We start from the raw sequence: 26,935 nt of genomic DNA on the forward strand, positions 1-26,935 counted from the left end.
CAATTTCTGGCTCTGCCATTTGGCTATTGGGTGAGCTTGTGCAAATCACTGCCTCTCTGTGACTCAGTTTCCCAAGCTGTAAAATGGGGATAATGATATTGAGATCAGTGGATGAAAAGAGCCGGTTTTAATTAACAAAATTATATCTTACACACACAAAAACTATTTTAAAAGACCATTACGGTTGCCTGTGCATCCTTAGTTTACCCGCCTTGTGCACATACATGATGATGCAATCCTTAAGGACGTTGTCACATGCTATATTTTCCCCTGCCTCATTCATTGCACAAGATGGACAGTGTCCACTTAATGCTCAACTATTCAATATTTTGTGTTCTCTTCATTATTCCATGGGTGGCCATAGGTCTTATTTACGGCACACCACTCAAATCCTGCCCTGAAGAGAGAATTCTTCATTTCCTCTTGGGCTTTTCTCTGGGACTATAGTATCTAAGCGCTCCACAAACATTCATTTATCTTTCGAGGCTCTCCTGCGAGATGAGGAGGTATCATCATCATCATCATCCCCGTTTTACAGGTGGGGAACTGAGGCACAGAGAGATTAAGGTCAAAAGCTTCCACTAATTTTGGGTTCCCAACCTGAGATAAGCAGGACCTGTTTTCTCAGCCCATGTAGCATTACACAGGACTTTATAGAGTCAAGCACCATTGACCTCAGTTGCAGGTTAGAGTGCTCAGCACTTTTGCAAATCAGACCCTGGCTCCTTGTCCGCTCTCCCATCCCCACCCACAACCTCCTTCTTCCACCCCACTGATTCCCAGTCTGTCATCTTGTCCAGTCCCAGTCCCCCCAGTCTAATCTCAGTCACCTCACCCATTTCCCTCCTTGGCTTCCAGTCCCAATTTCTTTGGCCAACCAGTCCTATTTCCTCCCAGTCTCCGCCCAACTCCCACTGCCAGTTTCCCTCTCTCTCCCCCTCCATCAGCTTCCAGCCCCCGCCTCCCCATCTAGGCTCAATATCCCAATCTATTCCCCCCCCAGGTCCCTCAGGTCTGGCTCTTCTCTGCTTCGAATTGGATTCAATCAGCTTTCTCCTTCACCGTGCCTGGGTGTCAGTGGTGTGCGGGGTGTCACGTAGAGCACAAGAGAGACAAGCTCCCTCCTCTCATTTCCTGTGCCTGGACAAGACCCAGCATGGCCCAGGAATTGCGATTGCAGGGAAAGTCCTGCTGAGTCCCAGGCAGGTGCATGCTCAGTGAGGAAGGACTCTTCAGGGAATGAAGCAGTGAAGCTCTAGCAAGTCACTGCCCTGCATTAGCCAATTGCGAGTTTTCAAAGGCTTACGACATGGCCACATTCAAGCAGATTTTCACAAGTACATCAAAAGGTGCATCTCTGATACAGCGGCCATCTCCCTGCCCCATTTCAAGACCTGGCTCCAACGCGTGGGGGTGCGTCTTAAAAAATAAAGCCGCCCCGAATTTTTTAACATTAGCAAAGCAATGTATTTTTTCCCCTAGCCTCATTCTTGGAAACAGCTGAACTGTTTTGGCTGAAGTTTTCCCCAAAAATTCAGCCTCAGGCAGACACCCAACCTGGAAAACGTCAGCCCAAACGATTACATTTTGGCAAAGATATAAGCCACTGAACACAGGGTTTTGTCATGGGAAGGGTCAGGCAACTTTAACAATGTGAAGGGGTAGAAGCACTGCCAGATTCATCCTTGTCCCACTGGCGATTGTCCGGTGTGAAATGAGCCCATATTCTCTATCCCAAAGGCCAGGCCAGGGCTAACAACTATAAAATAAAAAGGAGTAATGAATAAGGCACCGTATTTTTTTAAAACTTATCATGGGGCAGGATCCAAAATCCCCATGGCACCTCAGAGAGGGCTGTGAGGGGACACTGTGATTGGGAAGAAAACCGCCCCACACTTTGATCAGGATACTCTCCACAGAGGGTGGGGTGGAAAAAAGGGAGACGAGAACCACAGCCGTCATACTCCAAAATCATAGCGATGCCCCCAGAGTGTATCCCATCCCCTCTCCCACACACACGCACGGGTGCAGACAGTCTCACACTCAGATTCACATCGGAAAGGCAGCGAGCAGAAGGCCTTCCCAGCACTGTCAAGGAGACCCGCAGCCTGTCAGAATCTAGAGGGCATGCGGTGCCGTTTCCTGCCTCCACCCCTGGCTTGTCTGGCTTCCCACGTTTGATTCAAAGCGACAGCTCCTCCCCGGCTGCCCCAGCTCGCAGGACGTGCAAAGGGCAGGGGGGTGGGCTTGTGTGTGAGGAGAAAGAGCCATGGGGAGCTGCCAAACTCCCTTAGGGAGGAAGGGGGTTGAGAAGTCGTGCGGGCGAGGAGACAAAGAGAACAAGATGGCCGTGAGGGCGGACTCGCTGACCCCCGGGCGTCGTCAGGTGAGCTCAGTCAGGGATGTAGAGATGAGAGGCAGGACAGGAGCTTCCCCCCTTGCATAAGAGGCTGCTGGGGTTTCTAAGCAGAGTTTTATATAAGCATCAGGATTCTGGCATATACCCCAGAGCCCGGACCCGGGTACGTTATGTCAGCAGTGGGGAATGAGCATTATTCATGGCCATTTGGGCTCATCTTGCACCTCCGGTCCCTGGCTCGCAGACAGCGCACACGCCCTGCATCTCTCACACACTCCCATGGCAGCTATTTCAGTCCATGCTTCCAAAAATGGAAACTCCCTTTCACGCTACATTCATCTCTTCCCACACCCGTGTTGGTGGGGGCGGGGGGGGGGGGGGGGATGGGGGGAGTCCACAGAGCCCTTTCTTTCATGAACAGCGTCGGAAAGAATGTCAGTGGCATTTCAGGGACGGCGACTCGGCTCAGGCCTCAGGAACGCGAAGAGCTTCGTTGCAGAGGTGTCGTCTCCCTGCACCGAGGCTGGGGCAGTGGTGCCCCCAGACGATTCTGTTCTTGCCAGGGGCTACCACACTGAATCAGAGGAGGGGGGTGATGGGTTAGGCCCACTGGGCTCATCCAGTCCATCTCCAAGCGGAGACAGGATTGTTCTCTCCCGGATGTTGTGTGCCTGCTTTTTCAGACCTGTCCGGTTCTTCTAGAGGGCATTCATCTCCTCAAAAAAAAAAATCAGGCCCAGACTTGATTTTTTTGTCCAGCATAGTTTTGCAGCGATGGGCCAGGTGACTATTCCTCAGCCCCAAGGGCTCCGTTCTCCATTCCCCCTCAGAGTAACCCCTCCAAGGTGGTGCGCAGCCCTAGAACGGCACTGACACGAGCCAGCTGCCTAGCACCGGACTGGGACTCCTGGGATGTTTTTGGGAGAGGGTTGTAGGTGGGGGGCCCCAGTGGTCACAGATACCAGGCATTCCTTGGGTGCACCCCCTGGCCTGCGTTACACAGGAAGGCACCAACAGTGGGAAAAACAGCCTCTACCAGGAGCTGTGGGTTCCACCAAGCCGGGAGGGACATACTGAGGTCCTGGGTCCAGCCAGAATCTGCAGCCCCATAACGCCTCTGGAGAAGAATTTCTCGGCTCCAGCCCAGGGGAAGAAATATCTGCAGCAATGAATAATGAGGGCTTTTGAATCCAGCCCAGCATCCTTAGAGCCGGCAGCAGGCCAGCTCAGACTCCAGTTAGAAAGAAGGCACTACCCATCCGAGCACAGCCCCATCCCTCCCTGGGCAGCTGACAGCTCTGCACACTGGGGAGCAACATTTTCCTGCATGAATTGCCTGAGCCAGATGTGAGAACTGCATTCTGTCAGCACCATGAAACCCCCAGACCTGGGAAGTTCCTGCTGCTGTTGGTGGGGAGGGTCATAGAATCATAGGATCAGAAGGGACCACCAGGGTCAGCTAGTCTAGCTCCCAACTCATTTTGTCCATTTCAACCCTTCTACTCCCACCTCTGATTCCCCATCACTCCATAGACATCTTAGCTGAGCCAGCCCTCCCTCCTGTCTCCAGGATCCCTCTCCCCCCATACACACACACACTACAGGGGTAGCTCCAGAATAAATATACACTGTGGGAAGTGGAGTAATTATTCCTGAATGAAAAGATACTTTTATTTCTGGACTCAGGATTGTGCCAGGGCATCTTCAGTAATGCATGCAATTCTACACTTGCATGCTAGGCGTCACCTCACGTGCACAGCACGTGTGAGGTCACACTGCATGGAGGACACCCAAATGGCATCCTCCATGCATGTTCGGGGGCTGGATGGAATCATCCCCCAGGCACAGCTGATCAGGAAATGAAATTCAGTGTTTACATGGGCACACAGTGCATGTACTGTGTGCATAGACTGCACCCCACTGTTTGGTATACAGTGGCCACATGGGAGTTGTTATGCCAGTCAGTTTCCCCACATAGACAAGCCCTTACCCACCCTAAATAGAGAACAGACAGCCGGGAAGCAAACCTTATTTCCTGTCCTCAGCTGGTGCAAATCAGTGCAGTTCCATGGGAATCAGGAGAGCTACAACAGCTTACACCAGCCAAGGATGTGGCCAGTGGTGTTAATGGCCACCACTGTACTTTAGAAATGACTTTAGAAATGGCCACCACTGTACTTTAGAATGACACTGTACTTTAGAAATGAATGTGCACATTCTATAAGCAGCGACTCTATATCCCGTAGACTCGCTCCTCTTTATAAAGTAGTTGATATCATCTTAATCACATGACTATGTGGGCTTCACCCCACTGCAGATGGCATTAGCTTGAAACAATAAGAACCTAAGAACGGCCATACCGCATCAGACGAATGGTCCATCTAGCTCAGTAGCCTGTCTTCCAACAGTGGCCCATGTCAGGTGCTTCAGAGGGGATGAACAGAACAGGTCATCATCAAGTAGTCCATTCCCTGTCGGCCATTCCCAGCTTCTGGCAAACAGAGGCTAGGGACACTTCAGAGCATGGGCTTGCATCCCTGCCTAGCCTGGCCAATAGCCGTTGATGGACCTATCCTTCATGAATTTATCTAGGTTTTTTTTTTTTGAAACCCTGTTATAATCTTGTCCTTCACAACATCTCTGGCAAAGAGTTCCACAGGCAGACTGTGTTGTGTGAAGAAATACTTCCTTTTGTTTGTTGTAAACCTGCTGCCTATTAATTTTATTTGGTGACCCCCCCCCCACTTCTTGTGTTATGCAAAGGAGTAAATTAACACTTCCTTATTTACATTCTCCACACCAATAATAATTTTATAGACTTCTATCATATCTCCCCTTATTCATTTTTTTCCAGGCTGAAAAGTCCCAGTTTAATTAAGTCTTAACTCTCCTCATATGGAAGCTGTTCCATACCCATAACACTTCTGTTACCCTTTTCTGTATCTTTGCCGATTCCAATATATCTTTTTTGAGATGGGGCGACCAGATCTGCACACAGTATTCAAGATGTGAGCATACCATGGATTTATAAAGAGGCAATATGATATTTTCTGTCTTAATGTCTCTCCCTTTCCTAATGATTCCCAACATTCTGTTAGCTTTTTTGACCGCCACTGCACATTGACTGGATGTTTTCAAAGAACTATCCACAAGACTCTAAGATCTCTTTCTCGAATGGTAACAGCTAATTTAGACCCCATCATTGTATCTGGATAGTTGGGATTATGTTTTCCAATGTGCATTATTTTGCATTTATCATCATTGAATTTCCATCTGCCATTTTGTTGCCGTCACTCAATTTTGTGAGACCCCTTTGTAACTCTTCTCAGCCTGCTTTCTATTTAACTATCTTGAGTAGTTTTATATCATCTGCAAATTTTGCCACCTCACTGTTTACCCCTTTTTCCAGATCATTTATGAATATGTTGAACAGTACTGGTCCCAATTCAGACCCCTTCGGGGACACCACTATTTAACTCTCTTCATTCTGAAAACTGACCATTTATTCCTACCCTTTGTTTCCTATCTTTTTACCAGTCACGGATCCAGGATAGGACCTTCCCTCTTATCCTGTTACCGCTTACTTTGCTTAAGAGCCTTTAGTGAAGGACCTTGTCAAAGGGTTTCTGAAAATCTAACTACACTATATATCCACTGGATCACCCTTGTCCACATACTTGTTGATCCCCTAAAGAATTCTAGTAGATTGGTGAGGCATGATTTTCTCTACAAAAACCATGTTGGCTCTTCCCCAACAAATTGTATTCACCTATGTGTCTGATAATTCTGTTCTTTACTATAGTTTCACAACCAGTTTGCCGGGTACTGAAGTTAGGTTTACCGGCCTGTAATTGCCCAGATGGCCTCTAGAGTCTTTTTTTTTTAAATGGTGTCACATTTGCTACCCTCCAGTCATTTGGTGCAGAAGCTGATTTAAATGATAGGTTATATACCACAGTGAGTAGTTCTGCAATTTCACTTCAGAGCTCTTGGATGGATACCATCCGGTTGTGGCGACTTATTATTGTTTATTTAATCAATTAGTTCCAAGACCTCCTCTAATGACACCTCAATCTGGGATGGTTCCTCAGATTTGTCACCTAAAAAGAATGGCTCAGGGTTGGGAACCTCCCTCACTTCCTCAGCTGTGAAGACAATACAGGACTCAGTAAAATTAAGTTGCCATTGCTCACAGGCAGCTGCAGCAGCAGCCCTGCCACCCATCCCAGGCCCACCCCCCTGGCTAAGTTCATGGTGCTCTAATTGACTTTTCAAAATAGCCGCCGCTGAAGGGGAATCCCACCAGACAAGGCCAGAGCTGCGCTCCTGCCCCTCTTGGAATTGCCTCTGCCCATTCGAAAGCTGTTGGTGGGCGATGTGTACCCTTATTTTGATACATACAGGCTGGATCCCAGAAGTGCAGAAGCAGCATCTGGACTGATATGGCAAACCCCATGAAAGCAAGCCCATGGCAGGGCAAGCCTGTGGCCATGTCTAACTTGGAGTTATCAACCTTTGCATTATGCGGCAAACTCCATAGCTCACTGGTTCTCCACCTGTGGTCCGAGGGCCAAAAGTGGCCCATGGGGGCTTCCAAAGTGGCCTGTGGCTCCCCTCCTGCTGGCTGCAGAAGGGAGCCACTGCTCAAGACCCAGATGGAGCGCGAGCTAAAAGACCAGTGCAGGCTCCTTGCTGCAGCCGAGGGGATGGGAGATGAGCGCTCCCCTTCCCCTAGCTGTAGCAGGGAGCAGGGCAAAGCATTCTGCCTGGGTCCCTAGGCACTGGGGGCCCTGCTGGAGCCAGAGGGAGAGGAGATTAGCAAGGAGGAAGCCTCCTCACTTAACTCCTTCCGTCTGGCTGCACTGGGGTGAGGCCCTGCAGGCGGAGACTGGTGGCCCTTTAGGTTGTAAAAATGATATGTGTGGCCCTCAAGTCAAAAAGGTTGGGAACCACTGACCTAGCTGACTTGCAGTCCCCCCCCCCACTATTCCATTCCTGGGCTTCTCCTGGGCCCTGATTGACCTTGGTTCACTTGTGACCCCTGCCAGGATTTGGACTCGGGTAATACAAGGAGCCAAGCAAACCTACAGTGGTGAGTTTTCCCAACAGCACATACAACTGCGGGTCCAAGCTAGAGAACTGGCTCCGAAGGGCGACTGGAAGCGACTGGAAGCACGTGTAAGGCAAAGACCTTGCGGCTGTTGCAAGGCTTGGCGTGTCTGGATTCCCTGGCAGGGAGATCAGAGCCCCTCCCCTGGATGCCAGTGCACTGAGTCTGGGCTAGCAGGCGGAAGGAAGAGGTTTGGAGAGGCTCCTGACTCAGTTAGCGCTCGCAGGGTCTGTGTGGCAGACTAGCCGCCCCTGACAGCTGCTCATTCCAGAGGGTCTTAGCAGCCCGTCAGCCACCTGCCAACTTGCCCAGTCTGCGACGGAGCTAGGTGCGCCCGTTTGCTCAAACCCACGCCAGCTTCGGCCGTGCAGATGTTTTGACATTTGTTTAATTCCTTCCTTCCCGGCTCGATTTCCCACCCACCCCTGTCAACACTTCACGAAACAGAATCTGCTCCCCAGCGTGGCTGATTTGCTTCACAACGGGCTGTACCAGGCCAAGAGCTGCAGCAACCGCCCAGAGAAGGTATCAGCGTTGGGAGGGGAGAAAGGGGGATGTCTCCTCCCCTCCCCTCCCCACAACCTCTCTGAGGGAGTTTGGTCTGAGCACTGCCTGCCCCTCCGAGAAGAACATACCAAGAAACCGATTGAGAGCCACAGTTTACAGCTGGGGGGGCCTCCCCGCAGGGGGAGACAGGCAGCTTCTCAAGCCACCAGAGCGCCTGCTCTCCCCCTCGCACCAGCCCCAGGGACGACACAGGAGGCAGAGAGAGGGGGCTCGGGACGCAGGGCCTGTAGCTCCACAAAGGAGAGGGGAGCTCTGGCCTGACAGATGGGACTCCAGTGGCAGAGGCCTGAGGACACCCCACTGCTCTGAGGGGCCGTCAGTAGCGCATGGAGGCCTTTATGGCATGGGAATAGAGCCAGTAGCGAGGGCAGGGGGGTTATTGAGGCAACACTGGGAAAATGGGGGTAGCTGGCGGGCTTGGTGCCCTTCCTCGCTGCCCCAAAGAGCTTACAATCTAAATGGACAAGCCCACGGGCGGGAGAAAGGGTGGGGAATTGAAATGATACAGGTGGGGAATTGAGGCACAGAGGGGCTAAGTGACTTGCCCAAGGTCAGACCGGAAGTCAGTGGGATGTAAATAGCTGGCCAACAGAGAAGGGGCCAGCAGGTGGTACACTAGAATATGTGGCACAGCTCCTGGGTTCTCTCAGGACCAGGGAAACTGGTTGTTACGCTCTGACAGCAGCTTTGGCTTCCTTTGGGCAGCTCCTGACATTGAGCTGTCAACCTGAGGCAGAGCCAGGAACTGAACGGAGAGCTCCCGAATCCCTAGCCCAGCACAATCAGCTCATAAAAAGGGTTACCTCCGGACCCACATTTACGTCCCCAGTATGAAATGGAGGGGCAGGGCTTCACCATACTTTCCGAGCAGGCGGCAGCGCTGCCTGGACACTGCAGTCACTGCAGATGTGGCCGGAGTCAAGAGGCTGGGGTTTGGTTTTTAACTTCGGCCATGTCCTGAGTGTGACTGAGGCTCCAGGACCTGAGCCCACGGCAGCAGCTCCAGCAGGCAGACGGCCCACGCTCTGCGCGAAGCGGGGCCCTGCGCTCGGCCCATTTGAGGAGGCGCAGGGAGACGTCTTAGAGCATTCAGGGCCTGCCACCCCTGCCAGCAAAGGGAACCCTACTGCAAGCCAGGAGAAGGGAACATGACCACGGGTCAGCAGCAGGGACTGAGTCCAGCTGGCAGCAGAATCTGAAGCACCCTGGCTAGGCAAGCCCATAAACCCTGTGTTCCTCCGGCCTGTCTTCTCCCCACAATTTGCTGGCTGCGTCAGCAAGCACAGTGCTCCTAGGGAGGATGCCTCCCTGCAGAAAAGAGGCAGTGAAAAACCCTGCTTGCCATAGGGGGGGCAGGACACAGAGATAATTATCTAGGAGCATCTGGAGGACGGTTACACAGGCAGCTTGGGCCAGCTGCTCTAAGACACCAAGATCACATTACTGCAGACTTAATGACAGGCCTCATTACGCAGCAGCTGCCCAGACCCAGAGACACAGATCAGCCATCCTGGCCAATGCCACTCTCAGTGACCTCTGCCCACCCTTGCCATGCCTGACCCATTCTACAGCACATCCCCTGCTGGTGCCTCCACACAATAATGACGTTGCAATGAAATGTCTGCTCTCCCAGGATCTCAAAGCACTCTGCAGACAATCACAACTCACAGCACACGCGAGTTATAATTCCACGCCGGGAGACGGGCACAGAGAGGCTAAGTGACCCACCTGAGGTCAAAGAGAGTCAGCACTCAAGCTGGGAACAGAATCCAGTGTCCTGACTCCCAACATGACCACAAGACAACTTTCCAAGACGCCCCTAAAAAAAACCACCACCAAAACCAAAAAACACCAAACAGCATGCTTCAAAAGACAGTCTTGTCAACCCCAAATGTGAAAAACATCCTGAATCAGGCACCCCCAAAAACCACAAGGTTGGCTTAAAAATCATGAGATTTTAAAATAATAATAATAATAATAATACTAAAAAAAAAAAAGTTGGTTCTTTTTATTATTATTTGCTTTCTGGTGTTTGAACCTTTATGGTGAACTTAGGTCACCCAAACTAGAAACATACTTTTCTGGAGCTTTTTAAATAACAGCGGAGCTTCTCATGTATTCACATGACTCTAGCAGCTGAGGCTTTAAGAAGAACACTAATCATCATGAGATTTGCAATTGAATTGCAAGAATGCTGCAATGCTGAAAAAAGTTAAGAGCAAAGTTTGGCCTTTATATGACTTAAGTAAAGGGAGGGTGGTCCAGAGGAACGTGCCCAGAGCTGGTAATTAGGATGTCCTGCAGTCTAGTCCTGGCTCTGCCACTCTGTACCCTAGAAGTCTGCTAGGGAATTTGCTATTGATCTTATGTGGAAGGCACTCAATATACATGACAGTGTAAAACCTTAAGACAGACAGGTCACATAACCTTCTGCCTCAGTTTCCCCACCTGTAAAATCAGGATAACAATAGTGAACCACCTACCCTCCCACTCGTTTTGCAGCTGATTTAACTAATAGCTGTGCAGTGCTTTGAACACATACCAACGTTACTGATTAACCCACTTCAAGTGCTAACCCCTGGACCGGGAAGTGAGAGAAAGAGGAAATGGAAAGTGTCAGAAGAAGAGATTGTTCTGAGGGAGGGAGGCTTAGCTCGCTCTTTGCTGCACAAGTCGATTGTCATTTGTTTTTAAACTCGTTGCTGGACAATGAGAACCATTACCTCATCTCTTCCCATTTCCTCTGCGCTGCCCAAACCCTCCTTGCTAAGAGCTCTCTAAAGCTCATTTCCCCTCCCTCTAGCAAAGGGGGCAACAGAAATCTGGCAGAGCCAAATGGGCTTGTGCATCTAGCCACCCTTCACTGTGAGAAGCTGGGAAAGAATAGTGCGTCTCTCACCTCGGGGAGAGGAGGGAGAATCGAGTCCCCAGCCTGCAGGGGAGGGGAGGAAAAGCATGCCTTGGAGTAGCCTCCCAGGCCGAACGCAGATGTGAGTAACACATTGCCATTTATGGCTGCGCTTTCTGATCCAAGCCTGATGCAAGACATTGCAAGAGAGAGAAAGAAGGGGGCAGACAGAGAGGAAAGGGAGGAAAAGGGGAAAGACGGGGCTTCTTCTCTGCAGGAGTTTGGCCGAGCAGACAGTCACTGCACAGCCTTGTTGTCTGGGCGTCTAGGAAAGCCACTGCTACAGCAGAAAGCCTCCTCGCTCCCCCATGACATAATCCTGGCCAGTGAGGATCTGGGGGTCCAAGGAGGGACATGCCTTTGAATGGAGGAAGCCCCCCTCCAGGCTCAGCAGCCACCTCAGGCCTGGCAGCTATTCGGTGCATAAAGGCATCCTCCAGAGAGCTCCCAGATCTACCCCCAACCCAGTCACCTGCTCAGTGCCGCCCCCGTCCCAAGCACAAGTAGCTGGGGCGTTCTAGATCTCCGATGCACCAAGAAAGAGCTGCAGAAGGAAGTGGGCAGCTGCCTGGACAAAGGAGCCCCACTGAATCCATGGGGCAATATTCTTCCCTTCCAGTCCATAAGGAGGCACCGAATTCTGCCTTGCCCAGTCTAATTGTGCCCAAACGTACCTGTATCTATCAGCTGGGTGAAAAGGCTGGGGGGAGCGTGCGGAGAGCTCCATGGGTGGGAGTTTCTGAGCAGGTGAGGGGAGAGGACAGAACTAGGGAAGAGGCAGATCCTTGGTGGCCGGGACTTGTTTCACATCCTGACTTGGGAGTGACCGAGCCACTCCGCCCCAGATCCCACCTCCAGATGCTCTGCTCCTCCACGGGCTCTGGCCAGCTGGGGCAGCAGCACCCGGTCCTAGCCCACCTGAGAGCTTGAGGAGCATTCTGGGACTGGGCATGCAACTGAGCTCCCGCAGCACCCTCCCCCAGTGCTGGGGGATGCTCTTCTCCCCCACCCCTTTAACAGGCAGCCCTGAAAGCTGGGGGTCCGCTGTTGGCACCGCCAGCCTGGCCAGGACACTCAAACAGCTCCTGTGCTAGTCTGACGTACTGAGGAGGGGGGAGATGCCGGGACGTGATGGGTAAGTCAGTCACGCGCATCAGAGGATGAAGGGATTGGGCAAAGCTGCCCTCCAGGAGGGGGCAGGAGGGGGAAAGGTACCATAACTCGCTCACACTCCTGAGACGGGGACCCAGCGCTGCCTGCCTCTCCCCAAGCAGGGCTCAGCCAGACGAAAGCACGAGGGCGCCAGGGCTCTACGCAAAGCAACGCCTCGCCGGCTGCGGTGCAGCTCTGTGACATGGAGATCCCGGACACGGCTGGAGAGCCGGTGAACGTGAGCATCTGAGGAGCAGCTCTCGGGCCAGGGGCTGAGTGACCGTTTCGGACAGGGTAGCGTTCTCCAGACTGGCACTTTCCAGACCTGGCCCGAGGGAGCAGCCGGGCAGATGCCACTGGGGTGGGGGGGTGTCACCCTCCATGCCTCCACCAACTGCCAAAGCTTTTCCTAACCGTGGTGGCGTGAGACAGCGCCGAGGGCTGCCAGGGAGCCAGGAGGCCACGGCCGGCAGCTCTCCAGCTGCACTCACCTTTCCTTTCGGCCAAGACAGCACTTTGCTGGGGCTAGATCCTGAGGTAACAGGGGGCAGAGAGTTGGGCTGGGCCGGACGCTGGGGGTAGGCACCATGACTAGATGTCTCTTTCCCACCTCTCATTCCTAGGACTGTGAGACCAGAGCTGCGTGAAGCCCAGACCTGGGGACCTAGACCGTCTCATGAGCCACATTCAGGGCTGCTCTGGGTGTGAGACAGGGCAGAGGCACTGGCTGGTCCCTGGTGACTGAGGGGTTGATCCTCAGCTCAGGCGCCCCTTTCCTTGCGCAAACATTCAGGGGAAGGGCAATGAACTGGCGCTTACAGTGCCAGGAAGTATTTTGGGGAAGGAGTCAGGCACCATGCTCATGGACGGAGGGTTGAGCCCTGTGCCAGGGTGGTTTTGAATTAACCTACGTTTGCGTCCTTGTTATAGACGTTCCTGGGCTGGGTGAGCCCTGCTGCTGGCCTCCCCATCCTGCTGAATCATTCCCCCGGCAGGTGGGGGGGACGCCATGCAATCATTGTGCTCTGGGGCTGGGGGACCTAGCCTGGCTCACAGCCGCCTGGGGAACGAGCCAGACGGCAGCGAGGGTTTAATAAACCATTCCTAGGGAGAGTCCAACTGCCCCAACGGATTGTTGTTCCTTTGCACCCACCACTGGCCCCCGAGCCACCCAGTAGCCTCCAAGCCTCCCTCAGGCCTCATCTGCGTTAGCACGTTCCCCTCTTGCCGTCCGTACTGCTGTTGGTGGTATTGGGGGTGCTAGCGCAGACCAGCTGCTGACATTTGAACCATGGTGTCACGCAGACCTGCTCTGGGCAGGGGAGTTAAACACCAGCGGCTGGTCTGTCCTATCATCCCTGCTAGCAGGAGTGGAGCAGCAACTGGGCTAGAGCAAGAGGGGCAGAGCTACAAGAAAACTGCTCATCTAGTCAAAGCCGAGACAGGGCTTTTGCTCATCTGCTTTGTAAATCACTTGATTAAACCACTGGCCCAGCTGACCTCTCCTCCCCCACTTCCCGGTGCTCAGCTGGCAACAATGCCAGCAATCTCTCTCTCTCCCCAGTGCCACGCATACATTACACGTTTCCCTGCTTTGGAGAGCGCCTTTTCCTTTCAGGACAACTGGCTCAGCCACCCCCCACCAGTTACTGCCATTGAGCAGCTGCAGCTTGCCAGCCACGGGCCTTGCGCTCACGGCGAAGGTGTATGCTGAACTGGCTAAAGGGGCAGGTCCACCCAGGGGAGACTCGCAGGCCTCAGCACCGCAGGCACTTTTTTAGCCTGTCCCTGTATTTTTTAGCACCGAAAGCTGTGCACACACGGCTCCCCCAAGGCAGTCCAGGAACCCTGCAGCTCTCAGGAGCTAGTCACCAGCTGTGCCGGCTGCACCTAGACCCTCACAGAGTCCCAGTGGGGCATCATCACCAAGGCAGCACCAAGCCCAGGCAGCTCCTTTACTGTCAGATTTCTAGCTGCACAAATCTCGGCTATTTATTCCCCTCCCTGCCTGAGTTCTCTGACCTCCCTTGTGAGCGGTGTCAGAAGGGTGACGTTGCAGTCAGACCCCTCTGTCTCCTTGGGATGTCTTGCCTGAGTGGGTGAGTTTGCTGGAGGGGTCTTGTGCCCATCAACCCCAGGCCCCTAGCTACGTTCCTACTGCGATTCACTAAGTCAGTGTTAGAGGGCAGGAGGGGGAGTCAGTGAGTTCTAGTCCCCCACTGTGTGATCGTGGGCAAGTCACAGCGCCTGACTGTGCCTCGGTTTCCCCATCTGTAAAGCTGGAATAAAACCTACACACTGATTGAAAAGAACTTGAAAATCTTTGGCTAAAAAGGCTCTAAGTACAAAGTATATCCTCCTCCTCCAAGGAAATCTGCAAGTGCTATGGACATCCTGGATTCAAAAACCTAGCAAGTGGCTAGCAAGAAAACTGAATTCGGGAGCGCAGAGGAAAGAAAGGAGCTTATATATGCTAACTCTCCACCCAGACCCAGTGGAGTAGTTATCTAGTAGTGCCATGAACTGGCTGGTGTCTCTGTGAACCACTGCCCGCTACTGGCTGGAATCAGAACTGTGATAGGGCATCATAGACCTTATACTGCTAACGGCGATCTTCCTTTAGCTCCAGCAGACGGAGCCTGTGCTTCTTAGAGCAGGAGGATCAGAGTTCTATCCCTTCAGGAAATTCCAAGTGGCTACAGTGTACAACACAGTAACAGCTCTAGAGTTAGTACCTCATCATAGATGCATAAAACTTTAAGGCAGGGGTAGTCCACAGGCAGACTGCAGGCCAAATCTGGACCGCCAGACGCTTTTGAACAGACCCTAAAATCTTTGTATTTCCTTATTATTGTCATGGTTATCTTTTCCTTTAAATTATTTTCTCTGGAGTCTGAATCTTGATTATACCTTGACCAAGAAACTAGTCTGACCTCCTGAACATTGCAGGCCACAGAATCTCACCCACCCACTCCTGAAATAGACCCCTAACCTCTGGCTGAGTTACTGAAATCCTCAATTCATGGTTTAAAGACTTCAAGTTACAGAGAATCCACCATTTACACTAGTTTAAACCCACAAGTGAACCAGGCCCCACGCTGCACAGGAAGGCAGAAAAAAACCCAGAGTCTCTGCCAATCTGACCCAGGGGAAAATTCCTTCCTGACCCCAAATATGGTGATCAGTTATACCCTGAGCATGTGGGCAAGACCCACCAGCCAGACACCTGGGAAGGAATTCTCTGCAGTGACTCAGAGCCCTCCACATCTCCTGTCCCATCACCAGCCATTAAGGATATTTGCTGCCAGCAGTCACCGATTGGCTACATGCCAACGTAGGCAGTCTCATCAGACCATCCAGAGCACACCACAGATTTGGGGGAAGACAGGGACACAAGGAAGAGAAAGAGATAGACACACACAAAGGGGAGATGACATTCAGGTCCCACTCATGTCCCAAATTACTTATTCGGAAGCCTATTGGAAAAGGTGGTTTTCATCAGCAGCCCATATCAGGCCAAATCAGGAGGAGGGGACGGAAGGGCATATACCATACTCCTGCAGCAGCATGGAGCAAGCCCAAATCCCCCCAAAAAGAGCTGCTGGTAGCCACTTCAAGCCTGTCTCATGAGACATTATGACAATGCAAGATCTAGTCCCTCAGGCACTAGGGAAGGGAGGGGCATGGCAAGAACTGGTACTGGCGGGAGGAACTAGCTACTTCCTGGTGCAGGGGAGGCTGCTAGGTTTATCCCTGTCTGTAGCAGGGCAATCATATTTTTAAAACATACAATATGCCAGAGGCACCCAGAGCCCTTGGATGAGTGCTTTGCAATGTTTCATGTGAATCCAAAGAAAATAAAAGCTGCAATGCATTGTGGGTGAGTGCGTGCACATAGTAATAACGATGCTGGCATGACTCACGCTATGGGGTGGGGAGGGGGGTGGGGGGGAAGCATCTGGACAAGTGCATTTTGTGCCAGAGCTGGTATGTTTTCCTGATGATTTGCAAAGTTGCTCTGACTTGGGTCCCAATCCGGCATGCTGAACTGATGGGCTCCACAGGGCAGCTTGCAGGATTGAGGCTTACGTACAGCAGCAGCTGGATTCCTTCGCACACAAACTCTGCTCCTTCCTAAGTTTCTCAACAGTTTCTCTCCACCCCTTTTGGCCCTGTTCAAATCCCAGTCTTAGCTTCCCAAGGGGCTATTCAGAAGAGCTGCCCCATGCCCAGCTGATGCCAGGGGTAGCCATCACTGCCTCAGAGCCACGGACACAGCAGGCCCAGCAGAGCAGCTGGGCTAATATCCACCCCGAGCCATCAATCAGGGCCTTGTCTGCCTGCAAAGTGATACCCCAGGTGGGAGGCCAGCTGACTTGGCAGGGGGGAAGTGTCAGTTCATCCCGAGAAGAAGGCCAGCATTGTCTTAGCACGGTTCACCTTCCATGTGGCCTGCCCTCTCGCAGCCAGGGCTCCCTGCAAGAAGCCAAACCTGCTCACGCTCTGCAGTCATTGTTTTGCTCTGGTTGCTTGGGCCGACAGGCGCTGTCTAGTGTAAGGCATTGTCTAGTGTAAGGCAGCAGCGCTCGGACCTGGTGGTTAACCCTCTGTAAGACACGGGCTTAATGCAAAGCCCACTGAAGTCACCGGAAAAAAAACCCCATAAACCTCCCATTGACTTCAGGGGACTGTGGATAAGGCAGCAGGTGGGCTGGAGATCACAAATCCCAAGCACAGGGAGAGGTACCCAGGAAAGGAACAGGCTTGGAGATTGTTTACCTTGCCCATATCTCTAACTGCCGGAGACCTCTGCCATGTGAGGACGTCCTATCCCAAGACATTCAGGCATCCTCTCTGCTGCCTCAGGGAAAACAATCCCTTTAAAAGACTGTTCTGTCGGGGCTGTTGTCTGTTCCCCCTCACCCCTACCTCCTTTCCCTATTTTGGTTTTTGTTACTAGGGCTACTCACATGGGAAAATTGCAAAAGGTGGTTTTTCTGGGCTGACCAGTGCTTTGTAACGTTTCTCTCGTGCCTCGGACAATGGTATTGAGGCTTTCATCAGAACAGACTGCAGGGGAGGAGGGTTCCCTAGTGGCTGGGGCACTGGACTGGGAGTCAGGAGACGTGGGCTTCATTCCCATCTCTGCCACCAGACCAGCTGGCTGAACTTGGGCAACTGACATCCTGTCTCAGCCTCTGTTTTTCCTCCCACTCTTTGTCATCTTGTCTATTTGGATCATAAGATCTCCAGGGCAGGAACTCTCTCTCTCAGTAGGTGTTCGACCAGTCTGGTTCCTGTGAGAAATTTAATCAGAAAATCCCACTTCTATTCTTATTGTAGTAGCCCCAACCGCTGTTGGGGGTCCATGATGCTAGGTGCTGTACAATTTCAAAGATGGCTTTGTTTGGTTCTCACACTTGGAAGGAATTCATGATATAAACTCATCTTTTGTTAATGGAGATGACATCATGAGTGGGCGGTGATTATCAGAGAGCAGACGATTATACACCAATCAAAACAAAGTACTTCGGCGTGATCAGTTTTACCAAAGGAAGGGAGAAGTGTTCCTGGGAATTAAACAAGTCAGGACTCCTGGCTCTTTTCCTCCGCTCTGCCACTCACTTGCTTTGTGAGCTTGGGCAAGTCGCTTCACCTCAGTGTCCCTATCTGTGAAATGAGGCTGAATCTTTACCTGTTTCACAAAATGAATGTAGCATGCTTTGAGATCCTTCCACAAAAAGTGCTGAGCATTATATTCACCTAGGGCTGAATCCTGCAAGGTGCCGAGTGCTGCACTTTGCCATTAACCTCAGTAGGAGTTGAGGATGTTCAGCACCTTACAGGACAGGGCAGCTTGTAGGAATCTCTGTTAGAATAGAGACATTTTGCTCCCCCACCTCGCATACTTCCCAGCTCTCAGGATTCTGCCAGCAAAGCAGATTGTGACAGCCAAAACAATAAAGCCATTTGGAGCATTTATCTGCCCCGCTGGTGAGGGTCTGATCCCTTTTTCTCACTCAGTGGTGGCCTCAGCTGCTCTGGTTTAGGATCTTCCCAGTGAAGTTGGGTGCCTGCCTGGATGTTTTCACACCCACAGCTGGAAGCATCTGGAGAAGGCAACAGCAGAGGGAGAGAGAGTGTGTGCGTGTGTAAAACAGACACAGAGCTCACTTTCAGAACAACACATGGACAAACTGTCTATAAAAAACTTCAAGTCACCAGAAGGAGAGGGAGATTCTCATATGCAAGTGGGGTCTGGTAGCAAGGGCCCTAGACCGGGTGTCAGAAGACCTGGGTTCTGTTCCCAGATCTGCCACTGACCTACTGTAGGACCTCGGGCTAGGTCACTGCATCTGTTACCCATCTGCCTGTGGGATGGTAACACCTCTCCCCCACCCTTCTTTCCAAAGCACTTTGAGATCTAGGGACGGAAAGTACTCTGTAAAGCCCTAATGGCTTTTGAATTTCTGTTCCTTTCCACTAGCATTAAACGAGGTTGTGTCTGTAAGGGCCGTGTGCGTAGAAAGGATGAGTGTGGTCTTCTGTTAGCCTCAAGCTACCCCAGGCCTTGTCTCATCTACTCTTTGCTAGGGGGCAGCTCCCTTCCCATCTGATCCGTAACAGTTATCGGCCAGGCGCTAGATCCCTTTTAAAACTGCTTCCACATCAAAGCTTTGTAGCATGACAAGCAGATGGGAAGCTTGAACTGCTTCTGAACCTGCCCAAGACAGCTCACCCGGCGGTAAGACACTTAGACGCAAGCGCCTCTGGCCGCCTGGCCCCTGCAATGACTCACCCTGCAGCCAGGGCCAGCAAGAGCAGAGGTGGGGAGAGCGCATGCTATTTGTTCACCCCCCCACCCCATAGCAGAGGGGTCACTGCATTCCATCCTACTAGACTACATAGATCAAAACAAGTGGAAAAAACAAGCCAGGCAGTCTTGATATCTTCAGGAGGGAGGGAGGGGGAGCAGAGGTGAGATCTCTGTCATACCGTCGTATGGTATCAAAGCACTTTACAGACATTAGCTAAGCCTCACAGCACCCCAGTGATGTGGGGCCAATTGTAGCCAGAGCACAAAAGGGGAAACTGAGGCACAGAACTCCTAAGGGGCTTCCAGAAGTTCACACAGTAAGCAGCAGAGGCAGGAATAGAACCCAGGAGTCCTGGTACCCACTTCCACTTCTCTAGCCAGAAGATTGCACATCATCTTGGTACACTGAAGAGTAACAGACTCTGAAGCGAGAGAAAGTTGGAGAAGTAATATCTTTTATTGAACCAACTTCTTCCATAAAAGATATCACCGCACCCCCCTTGTCTCTCCATTATCCTGGGACCAACATGGCTACGACACTGCCTACACCTGAAGTTGTCTGCCCAACTTGAGGAAGAGGAGGAAAGAATGTTAAACAGACACTGCTGGCGAGCAGTGCTACGGGAAAGCACAGCATACCATTAGCATATGATAGGGAAAATCATCACTGCCTTGAGACACAACAGAATTCATTACTCCAGCCAGCCAGCACTAAAAGACAAAGACACACCAGTGCTGCTTGTTCAGAAGACGTGTTTCTCCATCAACGTTTTGGTCGATTGGATAATGTCTGCAGTGAAATTGGACCACTCGGACCAGTCAGTCCTCTAGTCAAGGGAAGAAACTCACACTGACGCCGTAGAACACCCTCTGCCCCAGCTCTGATGTACTGATTCATTTCTAAAGGCTCTCAGACCGCCCAGCAAACCCTCGCCACTGCTATGGAACAGGCAGCCAAGCAGACAGCGTCTGGGAATCTTGTGTGCTGAGTCACCGGGGGACTGCACTTTTCCAGATTTAGACTGGACCCATTCGATAGGACACATTTCTACCAGCTCCAAAAGTTGCCCATAAGACACGGGCTGCCCTGATGTTGGACCTGAATCTAGACCCAGACCCTTCCTGAGGTTTGGGCACAGCTCCACACTCCTGATTCTGACTTCGGTGCTATCTGGATAGCACCAGCTTAGCCCACCTCCATTCTACCTCTCTAGGCCCCCTCCCCATTCCGGGGCATGTTTTGTGTCCATTAAACACAAGTTATTGGGCACAAGAATGCCCACTGCTGCCCCAAACACCTTCTGTTTGGGCTCTGTTGTGACGACTGCCATACATTCCTGCCGCTCACAAACAAACATGACCCAGAGCTGCCATCCCCCCACTCACCCTTCCTCTCTTGGCCCCTCCTTTCCAGGGGTGCAGGGTAAGGTTAGCAGCTGGAGGAGAGTGAGGGCTCTCAGACCCAGACAGTCGGCTGCTGGGAGAGTCTTCATTAGGCTAGTCACTGGCAGAGTTACCCCCCAACCTTGGGGTACGTGGCATGTTCTGAAACTTCATCTGAAAGAGGGGGCGTCGAGTGAACTAAATACCTGCCCCAAGACCGAAACTCTGTTTCTTTTACAGTAGTCAGAGAAAGATGCCTTTCTGTCTAGGTGAGCAGCTGCTGAGTGATGGGGTGTTAATACAAAAGAGCTAAGTCCCAGCCACCCCTCCCCAACGCACCCCCCCCTTTTGGACGGCACATCTTCCCTCCACTGCTGTCCTGAATCAGATTAGCTTGACAGCAACGGCTTTAGCTAAACAAACGGCCTGCTCAGAGGAGTCCTAGCACAAGCTAGGACGGACAGACAGACACACAGTTGCTCAGCACAGAAAAGTGTCTCCCACCCACCCTCTCCGTCCACGGCCTCCTCTGAGGTCCACCACTGTTTGCAGTGTGACCGGAATGAAGTCATTCTTTCCAGGCCAAAAAAAACCCAAACAAAACAGTGCTTTGCATGGCAGAGGGGGCCTATTTTAACTTGCTTTGGGAAGCTGGGGTAGGGATGAGAGGATGAGGAGGGAAGAAGGCCCAGCCCAGGAGTGTGCTTGTCAGGGAGCAGGGTGGGCAGGGAGAGGAGAAAATGGCAGAGCAGGGAACCAAACTACGGCCCCAAGTTTGCTTCCCTTGGGAACGTGTTGGCCACGCAACTCGGCTTTGCTCGTGGGGGTCGCCAGGGCAGGCCGGGCCCTCTCTTGGTGACACAGAACAGTTTCCCTCAGCCTGTTTGGTCGAAGGAAGCGCTGCTGTGAATCCCTGCCCAGTGGGGTCAGTGGCCCAGCTGCGCTCCTCTCACTGACGGTGGGCTCTTTTGGGGAGCAAAGTGCACCAGCCTTCAAGCAACACAGGAAGCTGCAGGCATGCAAGGGGGCATCACTTGGATTCACTCATCTCTCTGGCTCCCTAAATTGCTTCAGGATCCAGCCCCTCCACTGCCATCTGCTTGTTTCATGGGCCTCCTCATGCTCGCCTCCTCCTGCGCTCATCTAGCACCGGCCTGCTCTATCCCTTCACGCGAGCTCAACGCTGGGGGTGCAGGAGCCCCCTACTCCGCAGCTCCTGCTCTTCCAAACAAACAGACAGACTCTCCCTCACGGACTCTCTACGTTGTGCCTGAAGACACACCTTGCCCCTGTATACGCCTCTCCCTCTAGAGCACGTTGGCGGACAGTTTGTAGGAGACCTCTCTGGTGTACACATCCCCATACCCAATGCTTCATTTGTAAATCAAGAGGTACCGGGACTCAAGCCATTTTTTTACATTCATAATGGATGCCACCCAGAGGTGCCGGGGCTATGAACTGCCAAGCCTACAGGTGCTGGGGCTTGGCCCTGGCACCGACCCTAATCCACCCACATATGCCCCATGTTTTATGGTCTCTCTTGTGCCTGACACACACACTTCTTCCCACACGTTACCAAGGAGACAGCCAGGACACAATTCAAGGTGCTGAGAGGGTTAAACAAGTTTTGGGGAAACAAGCCTTGTTTTAAGATGGGGCCAGGGTAGAGAGGCAGAGAAATGTAACTGCCAGCAAGCCTGTGGATTGCACAGGGCAGGGAGACCAGACAGAAGCTAGGTGAGACGTCTTCACTGCGGATGGTGGTCTCATCTCATTTGCCCAGCTCCATTGCGGAGCATGAAGAGCCGCCTTCAGCTGCAGTTGCTCTCCTTGTGAGCAAAGCTGGCAAGCTCCTGTCACTCGGCCTGGAAAACCTGGCTAGATTCTCCGCCCACTGACCAAACCCAGCCAGCTTCGGGAGTGAACGCTGAGCAAGCTGGGGGATGGTGCAAGCCAAGGTGCATGGTAAAGGTCACCCTGACTGAGTTACTGGTGTGAGCCCAAGCATCCAACCCCAACAGAGCCGTGTTTGTTTAAAAGGATCCGAGATGCTTTGGTTAGTGACGTTCTGAAAGAGGGAATGTGTGTGGGGTGAGGGTGTGCATATATTGTATGTATGAGAGAGAGAGCTGGGCTCCAGAACAGCTATACAAGAGAGGATGAAGAGCCCTTCAAACAAAAGAGTCCTGCAACAGCACCACTAAGCCTGGAGGGAAGCCAAGGGTACTGTCGGGAACTCTCTATAAAGTCAGTGGCTTCAATGGGATGCTGCCTATTTCCAGCCAGAAAAGCTAGGACACATAGCAGACCCTGCAGCTGGCTTGGTGAACAGGTCTGGTACCACCAGGTCTAGTATCTCCCCAACTTTTCCACTAGAATAAAGACAATGATACCTGGAGGCATATGTACCCACGTTACAAGACTAATGACAGGGGCAATCCTCAGTGGCACAAGAGATAAGGATGTCCTCAGGAACTACCCACCACGCTAGTGTGGGCTTGATTTTCAGAGGTGCTGCCCGTCCACAGGTTCCACTGAACTCAGGAGAGGTTGCGGGAGCTCAGCATCTCTGAAAGTGAGAAGCTAAGTAAAGTTTAGGACGGATGCTGCATAGGCCCCGCTACAGAGAGGTTACAGACCAGGAAGGACAAGGTTAAAATACCTGCTTCGATCTTTCCGTACTAACTACTAAGGCTTGGCACATCACCTAGCAGATTTCCATACATCGAGCTCAAAGCCCATTACAAAGCGTTTTCCCTGTCTATAAAATGAGGTTATGAAGGAACAAAGTGAGTAGGCCAAGGCCACATAATGTGTTGGTGGCAGAGCCAAGAATCGTAAATTCTCCAGGGCAGGGGCTGGCTCTGTTGTGTCTATTGTATAGCGGCCAGGACATTTTACAAGTAAAACCAATAACAACAGAACAAGGCATCCCTGGCTCCCAGGCCTGTGCTCTCTCCACTGAGACAACCTATCTAGAAGGGGGATTTTAAATAGAAGTTTTTCCCTATTTTTTCTTTAAAGCCACCCTCAAGCTACGCACCCAATCACCCACAGATGCAAAGTGCCCTTGAAAATAACTGCCAGGCAAATCCCAGGGGGAAGCGCTTGGTAACGGCAATGTATTAGGTTCAGACAATTCACGTTTAAAAGAGAGAGTGAGAAAAGCAACAACTCCAGTTTACCGCCCATTGGTAACTGCCCGCCAGGAGTCCTTGCTGTGCTGGAGGACAGGTAGCAGTGAAGCATGAACTTTTCATGCACCTTGGATCGCTCGTTTATTTTTAAACAGCCAAGATCTGGTGCTGTGGGAGGATTTACTTTTCCTGCATACCACTGGGGGTCTGTGGGCTTGGCTGCCACGCACACACTGCAGATACTCCGGGCACTTTTCAGGGCTACTCTGACGCTGAGTCTAGACTTTGGGACTAGTCTCATGCGGAAACTGCAGAACAGTGTGTTCAAATCTCACCTTCCTTGGCATGGGAGAGAAGGGGCACTGGAGTCAACTCCACAAAGGCCCATCCTGACTGCACTCAGAGCAGCAAGAAGACAGCTCTAGCCACTAGGAATCACCCCCTCCCAGAGCTAGGAATAGGACCCGGGAGTCCTGACAGCTTCCACCAGAGACATCTAGATAGAAGGTGAAAAAAGGAGATGGGGGGATGGACCCTCTGAACCCCTTCTCTTTAAGCCAGTGATGGAGAGGGAGGAGTCTCACAAACCAGATTTGCAAAGTCCAGTCAGCTCAACTTGGCTTGCGTTAAGGTCCCAGAATCTGTTTTTAGAAGAGTTATGGAGGGATGGGGGCGAAGGGGGCTGGGAGCGAACATCCTAAATCAAAATTTCAGTGGAGCAACACGAAGCAGCATTTTTTTCTCACACTCTCAGAAGCAACAAGCCGGTCCCCTGTCATAACTCATTAGATCAGTGGAGGTGGGAAGGAGAGATTAAATAGATCTGAGGGGGGGGGGGGGGGGGGGGGGAGGAGGGAAGGAGGTGGCAGGATGATCTGGAAGCCACAAAGAGAAACAAAACGGGCTGGTTATCGGCATTTCTGTGCAGAGGGAGTGAGATGCGGGGGCAGCAGTAACTGGACAGGCAGTGCAGGCGGCCGTGCAGGGGGTGCATGTGCTGACCTGGGGTTAGGACCAGCAGGAGCTCTCGGGCCAAGGGTAGCATTCGCTGTAGCATTTGCTGCAGCTGACACACGCCCGCCAGCGCCCGCCTACCTGCGGGGCCAGTCCCGCACCACCCCACAGGGCCTGGCCGCAGGTTCCAAAACCACTTCCCAAAGCCGCCCCGGGAAGCGGCGCTCCGCTCCGCAGAGCTCCCCGACCTTACCTTGCCCTCGTCCTCCTCGGCCTCCTCCTCCTCCTCCACCGCAGCCCGGCGGGGCATGTTCATCTCCTGAGGGTGACTCTGCTTTTCTGCTTCCGAGCTCCTTGCTGCTGCTGCTGCCGCCTCCGGCTGCTGCTTCTCATTCTCCTCGGCTCTCTTCGTCTTCCCTTCGCCTGCCCCAATCTCCTCCACCGGGATCCTTCTCCCCTCGACCTTCGCTTCTTCCTCATCCTTCTCACCCCTCTTGTCTCCCTCTCCCTTCAACTCTTCTCCCTCCTTCCCTTCCCCTTCGCCGTCCTTTCTTTCCTCCCCCCCCTCGCCCTGATCGGCTGCGGCGCCCGCTCCTGCCTCCTCGCCCTGGGACTCTTCCCCCTTGCCCGCCTCGGCCACTTTGTCCCCTTCAGCCGATCTCAGCTTCACGAAGAGCGAAGCCAGGATCACCGCCAGGACCGTGAGCAGCAGCGGGACCGCCAGGTACAAATCCACGGCCACATCCATCCCTGCGGCCTTCCTACACCCCGCGGACCCGGCTTGCAATTGACCAAGGGCGCTGCTGTCTCTCCGCCTCTGCCCCCTTCTCCTCCCTGGCGCTGCTGCCTGGGTCTGACCAGCTCTGGTTAATTTCAACGGGCAGCGCAAATCTGCCCCCAGCTGCTCGCGAAATCCCTGCTCTGCTGGAGCGGGATAGGGTTTCACAACACAGCGTCATTTCTCCCGAGGCCCTGCCCACAGCTGCCTTTCCACCACGCAGAAAGACAGCCCAACTTAGGATGTTTTTCTCTTTCCCTTGTCTCTCGGATCCCCTTTTCTCCTTCATTTTAGTTTCCGCCCGGGTCCATTCCCCCCAGACGATTGGGAACCGGGTCTCCACTCCCCTCGGAAAGGGTTTGTCTTGGGTGGTGATTTTTGGAACAAGCAAGTTAGCCTGATGGAAATAATCAGCTCTGCAGGAAGCTGGCTGTGTTCAAAGGGTTCTTTCCAGAAAGTCCTAGGAAGTCATCTAAGTATTCACTGCAATGAGCCTTCTTTAGACCGTAGCATTGTTTAGGAAGCACCCTTGTTCTTGTCTGTAGAGCTCCTAGCACTCAGACCCTACCCTTTTCCTACACACCCTGCTCCGTCTGGAGCCCAATTAAATTCAGTGGGGCTGTGCCCGGGGATCTCCGACTTGGATCTGACTGCAGGATTGGGGGACCCTATCATGCACAGTTTGCACGGTCTTATCCCTTTGGCAATGGAAGGGCTGGTCTTGCACCCCTTGGGAAGGGTGGATCTGGAGGTAATACTATGCCAATGCTCCAAAATGCCTCCTCTTCCTCTCTCCATGCTGGAATGACAGGAAACCCTAGCTCATGGACTGGGCAGGCCGTCCTTTGCCTGGATAAAAAGGACAAGCGGGGAAAAGTAAATGCCTGTATTACTTGCTTCTGTAAAATAGGGGTTAGTTATACTTAGGCTGTGGAATGGTCTCCCGAAAGGAGGCACAAGGCTTGGGACATTTTAAAACTAGACTGGACAAAATGCTTCTCGGGGAACAATCCTGCATTGGCAGGGAGGCTGGCTGGGTGATTTGTCAGGCCTTTCAGGTCTCTGCCATCCAGGATTCTCTGCTTGTGGGAGGATGAGTTAAGGTTTGCACAGCACTTTGAAAATAGCAGGTGCTATATGAGTGCTAATTATTGTTGCCACAATCGGAGCATACCAGGGGAGCAGACGTGGGAATCTGGCTCCCAGCTCTACATCAGCAAACACTCAGTGATTGTATATGTGTGAGTGGGTGTTTTATCGACTGACTAAAAAAATAGCCCCCACCCTGCTAAAAAAAAATCCAGATTAAATCCCAGTGGAGGGGGGAAATGGTCTGGAGCCCATTCTTGCTGCTATGGGTAATCCTATCAAGCAAGAGATCATTAGCCTATGGATAATTGTATTCTCAATAACAAACAACCACAGCACTTAATCTTCTTCTCTGTGCAGCTTTAGGTTTCATGGGAGATCATCATAGCTAGACTACAGCTCAACTCAAACAACAATGAATGATTTACAGTTACTCGGTGGGGTTCAGAGAGATTCAGTGCAGTGTCTCAGGAATCCCAGCCACATTTGTTGTTACTTCTCCCCTCCACCCTTGGGGCTGGTACAATGATGGGCATCAGAGATTTGACTAGTTAAATAGAGGTAATGGAGAAAGAATGCTGCATGCCACAGAAAGCATCCTCCATCACCTCAATTGCTTTATGTACTATTGCTGGTGGGGGCTACCTCTGTCTCCCATTATAATGGCCCAGTGTTCCCCAC

The 26,935-nt window shown here is 52.2% G+C and overlaps 1 protein-coding gene across 4 annotated transcripts in view; it reads right to left on the minus strand.

Moving 5' to 3' along the window:
* The window catches only part of MXRA7 (matrix remodeling associated 7), a 52,291-nt gene extending 27,008 nt beyond the window's left edge, over positions 1-25,283 (minus strand). The window contains exon 1 of one of the 4 annotated variants that reach the window (XM_067547621.1): positions 24,641-25,283. In XM_067547621.1, coding sequence (XP_067403722.1) covers positions 24,641-25,135 — 495 coding nt within the window. In that variant the 5' untranslated portion in view covers positions 25,136-25,283. The remainder of the gene's footprint in view (positions 1-24,640) is intronic. The other 3 variants (XM_067547622.1, XM_067547624.1, XM_067547623.1) reach the window with 3 other exon arrangements.
* Positions 25,284-26,935: the final 1,652 nt, after the last annotated feature.

The sequence above is a fragment of the Emydura macquarii genome, unplaced genomic scaffold (assembly GCF_026122565.2).
Source record: "Emydura macquarii macquarii isolate MOO-44397 ecotype Brisbane River unplaced genomic scaffold, CSIRO-AGI_Emac_v2 contig_1230, whole genome shotgun sequence".
Taxonomy (NCBI): Eukaryota; Metazoa; Chordata; order Testudines; family Chelidae; genus Emydura; species Emydura macquarii.